Genomic DNA, 9,447 nt, shown 5'->3' on the forward strand with positions numbered 1-9,447 from the left:
AAAACTCGTTTTTGCGCTATTTATCCGAACTATTTTTCTCGCCAAAAACCAAACCCGAACTAAAGAAGGGCCCATAATTTCTAGAAATGCTTTCTTTTATTAATTTTATGTTTACATTGTTATTGCAAATTTTATTTATGTTTTTGTAATATTCAAATTTTTTTTTCTTAACTTCTTTCATTATATAGAAACATAGATATTACATCAACATAGCAGGTAGGCGGGCAACAAGCTGCGCCGCCACCCCTTTCTGAATTGCAAACCCTAACCTGCTAAAGACATACCCCTGTCCCTTTGGAGTCGACACATTGCTATGCACAACCCGTTGGACCCTGGTTAGGAAACAGATAGCTTCCGGTGCCAAGGAGCCAAAGGTATCAAAAGCCAAAGGGACAAAAACATGTTGGTTCTCTTCGCAGGCTTTAGCATGTTTCTCCACCTTCTTCGTTTCAGCCCTTTTCATTGCTTGCCCAGCTACAAACCCATTATCCCTCAAACCAGCTAATGGAGATACCCCTGTGAGGTCAACACAAGCGTGTTTTCCCCCGGCCCAACCAAAGACGAGCAAATCTGCCGGTCGTAGAGTGGATCTCCCTTCCGTGGGGTCTATAAGGAAGTTTACGGGGGCTTCCTTTTTAGCTGATATCCCAGCTCGCCTTAAGATGTCCCAAAGAACGTCCCGCACCCAATCATGTCGGTATTTGAACCCAGGCATCTCCTTGCAATGAACCGCATGCTCTCCGAATTTATCTAGGCAAGCCTTACGGCAGATCGGACATGTTTCGTCTTCTGGGTACATTGGGACCATCAAACGGTACTTAAGAATGGCCATATACTCGACTGCAGACATGCTTTGGCCCAAGCCATCAATCGGGATAACGGTCAGAAAATCTTGGGCATGAGGACCTTGTAAGCATTCAATAACCGCTTTCTGTCGGGGGGACAATCCAAAAACTTCTCCCAGGCTCTGAGCGATTTTGCCAAAAAGGGCATTCGCCAAAGTTTTTTGAGGCTTTGGTGGGGCGGTGTCCATATTAGAAAAACCGCCAATGTCAAAGTCTGGGAGAGTGCCATTTAGGCGTTCCAGGGCCTGCACGTAGTCTGAGTCCAGGTCGACAACTCCGCTATTCCTTAAGATGTGATTCTGTAGCTTCCAAGACTGAGCCCTCGACGCTACAAAAGCGTAAACCCCAACATCATGAGCCGAAAGAAGGCCTAAACCCCCTAACGCATCGGTAAAGATGCAAGTCGCCACTGAAGATCACCAAAGAACGGGCCTCCACATACAACTATGTCTTCGATGGCTTCTTGAAGCCCCTTATCAAAGCAGGATACCGCATCATCCATCATATGGGGGTGACATGTTCGTAACCCAAAAAGGCAACTTAGCAACCCCCATGCAAGACCTAAGCAGGAGGAGTTCGCTCTGGGGATCCCTAAGGCAAGGTAAGAGTTTCATAAGATCAACCGCACGAGATGCTCTCCGCCTCGCCAACTCCTTAATAAAGTAGGGATCTCGACTAACAGCCCCTCCAAGGAGCTTTACCCCTCTCTCTGGTCTACCAATCCCACTAGGGAAGAGCCCATCTTTGACTTTCACCCCATTACACGCTGGCCAAAAAACCTCGGTTTTCTTAATATTAAGTTGCAGCCCCAATGATGGCCCTTCCGAGCTGATAATGTCTAGAGCTTTAGCGACTTCGTTGGCACCACCAATAATAGTCCCATCATCCAAGTACCAAGCATGAAATGGGAGGTTACAGTCATTTTGTACCCGAAGAACAAGAGGGTGTAATGCTAAGGCAAATAGGAGGGGCCCAAGGGGGTCTCCCTGCTGAACCCTAGTAGTAGCCCCTATACAGTCATCACCAACGTACAACCTAGCCGGCTGGGCATAAAGGAACTGGACCCATAGATAGATAGACGGGCAATGATGATGAACCTCCCGGAGAAGGGCTGCGCGGTCGACCATATTGAAGGCGTTGGAGAAGTCCACAGTAAGCATAGCTAAAGAACCATCCGCGTGAAAGGAGTTAAGAAACCGGTTCGCGTTGTGAAGCACCGCCTCTGCCCCATTAGGGGTTCCCACCCCAAACTGAAAGTCCCCTAAATACTGAGTCATTTCCTTCCCAACCATCTTCATAGCCACTTTAGAAACCAACCTACGCCAGATAGCCCCCACAGCAATGGGCCGAATTCCATTATCCGGCTTTAATAAAGGGGTAAGGGGGGCTGAAGCAATAAACTCAGCGAGCACCTTGGGGCACAGACCCCCTAGCCATAAGTTGACGACTTCAGTGATGGCTGAGAGCAGACCCATGGAAGTCACTGATCCCTCACCACTAAGAGCGTCCAACAAGTGTTGCACCCGCATCCCGTCTCTCCTGCATGAGGTCCCTTTAGGAAATGATCGAATACATCTAAGCACACAGTCCCCATCCACAGAGAGAGTAGGTAGGGCGACAAAGCTAGAAGGCAAGGATGGAGGCGGCACCACTGGGTGTTTATCAATGAGGGCTTTCATGGTTGAATCTCCGAGGGGGGCAACCCCACTTGAGTATAATACCTTGACTGCAGCTGTGAAATGACCATCCCTGACTTTCCTGAGACATTGTTTAATATTGAGGCTGTTTTCAGAACCCTCATCCCCTCCCACCTCTCTTTTAGAAAAAGTGCTTCCCCCCACGTTATCAAAGAGAGAAAGAACCAAGTCAGCAAAACCAGATCCATCTTTCCACATCGCAAGTGCTTGCTGAATGCTACTACATTGCAAAGACTTTCGATTCCGTGACCTGCGTTCCTGCCTAGTGGAAGGTTTCACCACCCTTAAAGTACAACGCGGCAACAATAGTAATTTGACCCAATTCTCAATCGAGCCTGGTGAATCCACTACCTTGCGTAAGGCGCATGCCAAAGTCTGAGCAAACGCCAAAGGACAACTTGGGGGGATGCTCTTAACCGTTTGAATGGGAAGGGAGAAAACTCGTTCCAAAAGGGATACATCCCCAACCACTCCTACAGATGGACCTGGGTCCCTATCCACAGACACACGATTAGGTTTCTGGATCCCAACGATGAATTCTCCAGCATCTCCAGAATCCACAGAAAAAGAATAGACACCATCAGCATGCTTGCACCCCCTGCTTAGGGCATGCAACGTCATGCACCTCCCACGTAACCATTTATCTCCCGCCCGAAGGGCTTCCCCAACATCTATAAAAAGGTTCAAATTCTTGGAGATAGCATCTTTTAAAAGGTTCTTCCGAGTATCCGTTTTGAAATGGGTACTTTGCATGTGCTCAAGTAGGCGGAAAAACCCCGAGGACCTAGGTCTACCATCCTTGTACTCGTGGAAATGCTTAAAGGGGCATGGCCTTAAACCGTAAGTGGAGCTAGGACCAAGCCCTCCTGTATTTACGTTTCGAATTCTTTTTATGGTAGCCATGTACACACGAGAACAGAAAACAAACAAATCACAAAAGACACTGGACCCCTAAAGACCCCGACTCGAGATGAGTTAGAGCAAGAATCAAAGACCAAACCCCTCACACTCGAAGGAGGGGAGCAACTACGGGTTGCTCACCCCCAATCTAGCACCCCACAACAACCGCTAAGGCATAAGAGGAGGAAGGTATAACTCCAAAATAAAGCAAAATGGGTAGAACTCCAACTCAAAATACCCCCTTAAGCACCCAAATGCAAGTAAACAACATTTAACTTATCCGAACGTAAGTCGTAATTTCGTCGAACACCTGGCGTGCAACAAGTATTAACCACCAATTAATTGGAATAATTAATTGCATCAATCAAAATAAAAATAATAGTGGGATGATAAGTGTAAATGTGGAGATATTGGGATGACGATACGATAATGCCTTAGCCGAACGTAAGTCGTAATTTCGTCGAACACCTGGCGTGCAACAAGTATTAACCACCAATTAATTGGAATAATTAATTGCATCAATCAAAATAAAAATAATAGTGGGATGATAAGTGTAAATGTGGAGATATTGTTTTGTGGAGATATTGTCTTGTCAAAGGTCAAAGAAGAAGAGAAGGTTCCGTATACAGACTTGCGTTTACAAATGGCAGCTGGTGTTTTGTGTTTTTATATTCAAAACAAAAATAAAGAAAATTAGTTTCATATGATCCAATATGATCCAATTCAAATATGATCCCAACAGGTTCTTATTATTTCATTGTATATATCTTTATTAAAACTGGTTTGGTCTAAACATGTTTGGGCTTAATCCGATGCTCAAATTTCAGCCGTTGGTAAAAATCAATTCGGATATGGTTCTAGTTTGAACAACTCCACCCCCTTGAGAAACGCCACATTTCTCTTCCACCTTTGGCCATCAAAGGATCCCATTGCGGATGGTCTTGGCGGTATCAGTATGTAAGTTTGTTCTCAAAATAATATATGCGCGTATAGATATTATACATGTTTGAAGGTGATAGGTATTACACCGTTGTAGGCCGGGTAAGATTCTTGTAAATGAGTTTTAAGATACAAAAGTAAGTAAAAAAAATACATCAACGAACATGTTTCACATTTGATATACAAAAATGATATGTTAAAAATGCAAAATGTTGCATTAGAAATACGTATCTTAGAGCATGTTTGGAATTGAGTTTGAGTAATGCTTATTGGTTTTTTCAAAAAACCGTTTGAAAAGGCTGGATTTGGGGCTTTCCGAAAACTATTTTTTAACCCTTTACAACAGATAAAATCAAAATGATTTTTCTAATTGCCACACATTTTAACTTATTAGCATTTTAAAAACACCAATAAGTCAGTAAGAAGTTTTCAAACTCAATCCCAAACATGTTCTTAATGACTTTTATAATAAATCTTACCAAACATAAGTTTCTTGATAATATACCTTTCAAGAGAGTAATATTTTATTTTCTTTTCACGTACATGATTGTCGAATTCCACTTACACATTTATCACATTTATGGATTCGGCCCATTTAATTTTAATATGTTAATTAATAATAATTATGGAAATTAAGAGTTGGAATTCGATCGGCTAGGAATTGTGGAATCCTTAACCCGATGAGATGTCTCATTGAACAACAGCATGTGATCCCTTAGCATTATTGATTATCTTGAAGTATTAAAGTTTTTTGCTTTTAACCATTTCGGATAAGTTATTTCTCACTCACCTTTAATTTTGACATAAACTAGTTTATTTGAAAACTAGTTGTTTATATTATATATAGCCTTCTCTATTTTCTTTAAGAAAACCCTTTTGCCCTTATTTATTTTATTAGTACTTTTAAGTATCATATTAATCAAATACTCCATAATCTCCCGGAATTATAAAATGTTCTCTAGTAATGGCATCTGAAGCCGAACTTGTGTGGGTTGAATAAAAAATGCACTAGAAAGAAATAGCTATGGTACTAAACTCGTTTAAGAAAAACAACTACTCAACAATGTTGACGACAACAAAACTTCAAGCAACTATGTCGGTGATCAATGAATTAACAAAACAACTACGAAGATGGCAAGTTCGATTAGAAATGCTTTAATTTTATGTTTACCCTGTTATTGTAAAATTTTATTTATGGATCCGGTCCATTTAACTTTTAATAAAAAGTGAAATATATCGGTTCGTTTGTTTGTTTTCGAGGTTCGGTTCAGGTGAAAAGTTTAAAAAAAAGTTAAATATATCGGTTCGTTTGATTGTTTTCAGGTTCGGTTCGGGTGAAAAGTTTAAAAAAGGTAAAATATATACGTTCGTTTGGTTGTTTTCGGGTTCGGTTCGGGTGAAAAGTTTTAAAAAAAGTTATATATATCGGTTCGTTTGGTTGTTTTTGAGGTTCGCTTCGGGTGAAAAGTTTAAAAAAAAGTTAAATATATCGGTTCGTTTGGTTGTTTTCGGGTTCGGTTCGGGTGAAAAGTTTTAAAAAAGTTAAATATATCGGTTTGTTTGGTTGTTTTCGGGGTTCGTTTCGGGTGAAAACTTTAAAAAAAAAGTTAAATATATCGGTTCGTTTGGTTGTTTTCGAGTTCGGTTCGGGTGAAAAGTTTAAAAAAAGATAAATATATACGTTCGTTTGGTTGTTTTCGGGTTCGGTTCGGGTGAAAAGTTTAAAAAAAGTTATATATATCGGGTCGTTTGGTTGTTTTCGGGTTCGGTTCGGGTGAAATTTTTTAAAAAGTTAAATACATCGGCTCGTTTGGTTGTTTTCAGGGTTCGTTTCGGGTGAAAAGTTTAAAAAAAAGTTAAATATATCGGTTCGTTTGACTGTTTTCGAGTTCGGTTCGGGTGAAAAGTTTAAAAAAGGTTAAATATATACGTTCGTTTGGTTGTTTTCGGGTTCGTTTCGGGTGAAAATGTTTAAAAAAAGTTAAATATATCGGTTCGTTTGGTTGTTTTCGGGTTCGGTTCGGGTGAAATGTTTTAAAAAAGTTAAATACATAGGTTTGTTTGGTTGTTTTCGGGGTTCGGTTCGGGTGAAAAGTTTAAAAAAAAGTTAAACATATCCGTTCGTTTGATTGTTTTCGGGGTTCGGTTCGGGTGAAAAGTTTAAAAGAAAGTTAAATATATCGGTTCGTTTGATTGTTTTCGAGGTTCGGTTCGGGTGAAAAGTTTAAAAAAAGTAAAATATATACGTTCGTTTGGTTGTTTTCAGGTTCGTTCGGGTCAAAAGTTCAAAAAAAGTAAAATATATACATTCGTTTGGTGAAAAGTTTTTAAAAAAAGTTAAATATATATGTTCGTTCGGTTGTTTTCGGGTTCAGTTAGGGTGAAAATTTTTTAAAAAGAGTTAAATATATCGGTTCGTTTGATTGTTTTCGGGATTCGGTTACGGTGAACAGATTAAAAAAAAGCTAAATATATCGTTTCGTTTGGTTGTTTTCGGGGTTCGGTTCGGGTGAACAGTTTATAAAAAAGTTAAATATATATGTTTGTTTTGTTGTTTTCGAGTTCGGTTTTGATATATCGGTTCGTTTGGTTGTTTTCGGGGTTCGGTTCGGGTGAACAGTTTAAAGAAAAGTTAAATATATTGGTTCGTTTGGTTGTTTTCGAGGTTCGGTTCGGGTGAAAAGTTTAAAAAAGAGTTAAATATATCGGTTTGTTTGTTTGTTTTCGGGGTTCGGTTCGGGTGAATAGTTTAAAAAAAAGTTAAATATATACGTTCGTTTGGTTGTTTTCGAGTTCGGTTAGGGTGAAAAGTTTATAAAAAAAGTTAAATATATCGGTTTGTTTGGTTGTTTTCGGGGTTCGGTTCAGGTGAAAAGTAAAAAAAAAAGTGAAATATATCGGTTCGTTTGGTTGTTTTCGGGGTTCGGCTAGGGTGAAAAGTTTAAAAAAAAGTTAAATATATCGGTTCGTTTGGTTGTTTTCGGGTTCGGTTCGGGTGAAAAGTTTAAAAAAAAGTGAAATATATATGTTCGTTTGGTTGTTTTCGGGTTCGGTTCGGGTGAAAAGTTTAAAAAAAAGTTAAATGTGTCGGTTTGTTTGGTAGTTTTTGGTGTTCGTTTCGGGTGAAAAGTTATAAAAAAGTTAAATATATCGGTTCGTTTGATTGTTTTCGGTGTTCGGTTCGGGTGAAAAGTTTAAAAAAAGTAAAATATATACGTTCGTTTGGTTGTTTTCGGGTTCGGTTCGGGTGAAAAGTTTAACAAAAAGTTAAATATATCGGTTCGTTTGGTTGTTTTCGGGTTCGGTTCGGGTGAAAAGTTTAAAAAAAAATTTAATATAGACGTTCGTTTGGTTGTTTTCGAGGTTTGGATGAAAAGTTTAAAAAAAAGTTAAATATACACGTTCGTTTGGTTGTTTTCGGGTTCGGTTCGGGTGAAAAGTTTTAAAAAAAGTTAAATATATCAATTCGTTAGGTTGTTTTAGGGTTTGGTTAAGTTCGGGTGAAATGTTTATAAAAAAGTTAAATATATCGGTTCATTTGGTTGTTTTCGAGGTTCGGTTCGGGTGAAAAGTTTAAAAAAAAGTTAAATTTATCGGTTCGTTTGGTTGTTTTCGAGGTTTGTTTCGGGTGAAAAGTTAAAAAAAAGTTAAATATATCGGTTCGTTTTGTTGTTTTCGGGGTTCGGTTCGTGTGAAAAGTTTAAAAAAAAGTTAAAAATATCGGTTCGTATGTTTGTTTTCGAGGTTCGGTTCGGGTGAAAAGTTAAAAAAAAGTAAAATTCTCACAAGACTGCGGTAATCACAATTCTCACAACATTTATTCTACTCAGCGCGACCACGTTAATCAACGTCGGTCATATTTAAAGCCCTTTCAATATCACAATTGTTAAGATAATAAAATGTGTTTTGACACAAACGTGTTTCCTCCCCAAAAACATTTATAATCATTTAAAACATTTAAAATGGTGGGGATTTCTGAAAAACTCACCTTTGTTTCGGCACAATTAACACATGCGAGATGACACACAATTAGTTGATGCAAGATCTTAATAACAGTCATCTAATGATAACTGGATTCCTATGTTTAATACAAAATATGTTAACACATAAACGCATATATACAAATAGGAACGTATCCTAACTTAACTCGTTTATCCTCACGTGTTTCATTTATAATAATTGAAATTATTAAATTATGAACTTTTATTATTTTAGAAAATTGTAACCGAATCGAATGTTTCAAAATGTTATATAATTATAAACAACTCTGTTCAAACAATCGTTGTAGAACTAAATTCTTGAAACTAAACATGGACGTTATTTAATAAAAAGTATATATATTTATTGTAAAATAAAATTAATCTTTTATTAACCGATTATCTGAATAAAATATTTTTGTCCAAATATCGTATATATATTTTTATATCATAAATTTACACGAAATCGTTCAAGTCTCTATTGTACCGTTTTTAACACTCGATATCCACTAACGTTTTTCTAATAATTATTAATAAGATTTTCATTGTCCAAGTTATTTCCAATAACATTTCCGATAACAATTTTTATATTAATCTCTCATTATCTATCTTTTCAAACACTTAAATATATAAAATATACCTCCTCGCGTACGGTTCAAGTCTAGAAATCTGCTCAAAACCTACATGCAACTCATTTTAAGAAACTATTTTCGTTCTATAATTTGACCAATAACTTACGAAGCTTATAACTCACCATCTAAACATCTGATCATCGATCCTTTTGGTGGATTCAAAGATCTATATGTTAGGAAGTTACACCGAAAATTTCAGCTCGATCCGATGGTCAGATCTCAAGGGATCTACATTTCTTTAGAGCTGCGTTTTCAAAATCCGCCCAGCGAGCTGAACACTTAAACGGGTTTAGAAACAAAGCTTAAGCAACTCCGATCCTCATCTCCACCGTTCAAAATGATTATCTATTGGTTATGAACCCTCTGTAAAAATATCAAGATGATCGGACCGTTAGATCTTTAGTTATAGACCGATCTTAGCGGGCATGCAAAACTATTACAATCTGTCCAGATGTTA

At 38.3% G+C, this 9,447-nt stretch overlaps 1 protein-coding gene across 1 annotated transcript; it reads right to left on the bottom strand.

Annotated features, from left to right (window-relative positions):
• Positions 1 to 380: 380 nt before the first annotated feature.
• On the bottom strand, positions 381 to 3,786 carry LOC143623580 (uncharacterized). Its single transcript, XM_077094450.1, has 2 exons — positions 3,719 to 3,786; positions 381 to 3,610 (listed from the first exon to the last, which is right to left on the bottom strand). The coding sequence occupies exon 2, from the start codon at positions 3,443 to 3,445 to the stop codon at positions 1,340 to 1,342; it is 2,106 nt and encodes a 701-aa protein (XP_076950565.1). The 5' UTR covers positions 3,446 to 3,610; positions 3,719 to 3,786; the 3' UTR covers positions 381 to 1,339.
• Between the last annotated feature and the right edge of the window lie 5,661 nt (positions 3,787 to 9,447).

The sequence above is a fragment of the Bidens hawaiensis genome, unplaced genomic scaffold (assembly GCF_021521415.1).
Source record: "Bidens hawaiensis isolate Kalapana, Puna unplaced genomic scaffold, B.hawaiensis_p1.1 tig00003506_1, whole genome shotgun sequence".
NCBI lineage: Eukaryota > Viridiplantae > Streptophyta > Magnoliopsida > Asterales > Asteraceae > Bidens > Bidens hawaiensis.

Bases quoted from the DNA above. Each gene is read 5' to 3' on its own strand.
- LOC143623580 (XM_077094450.1), bottom strand. From the start codon at position 3,445: ATGGCTACCATAAAAAGAATTCGAAACGTAAATACAGGAGGGCTTGGT.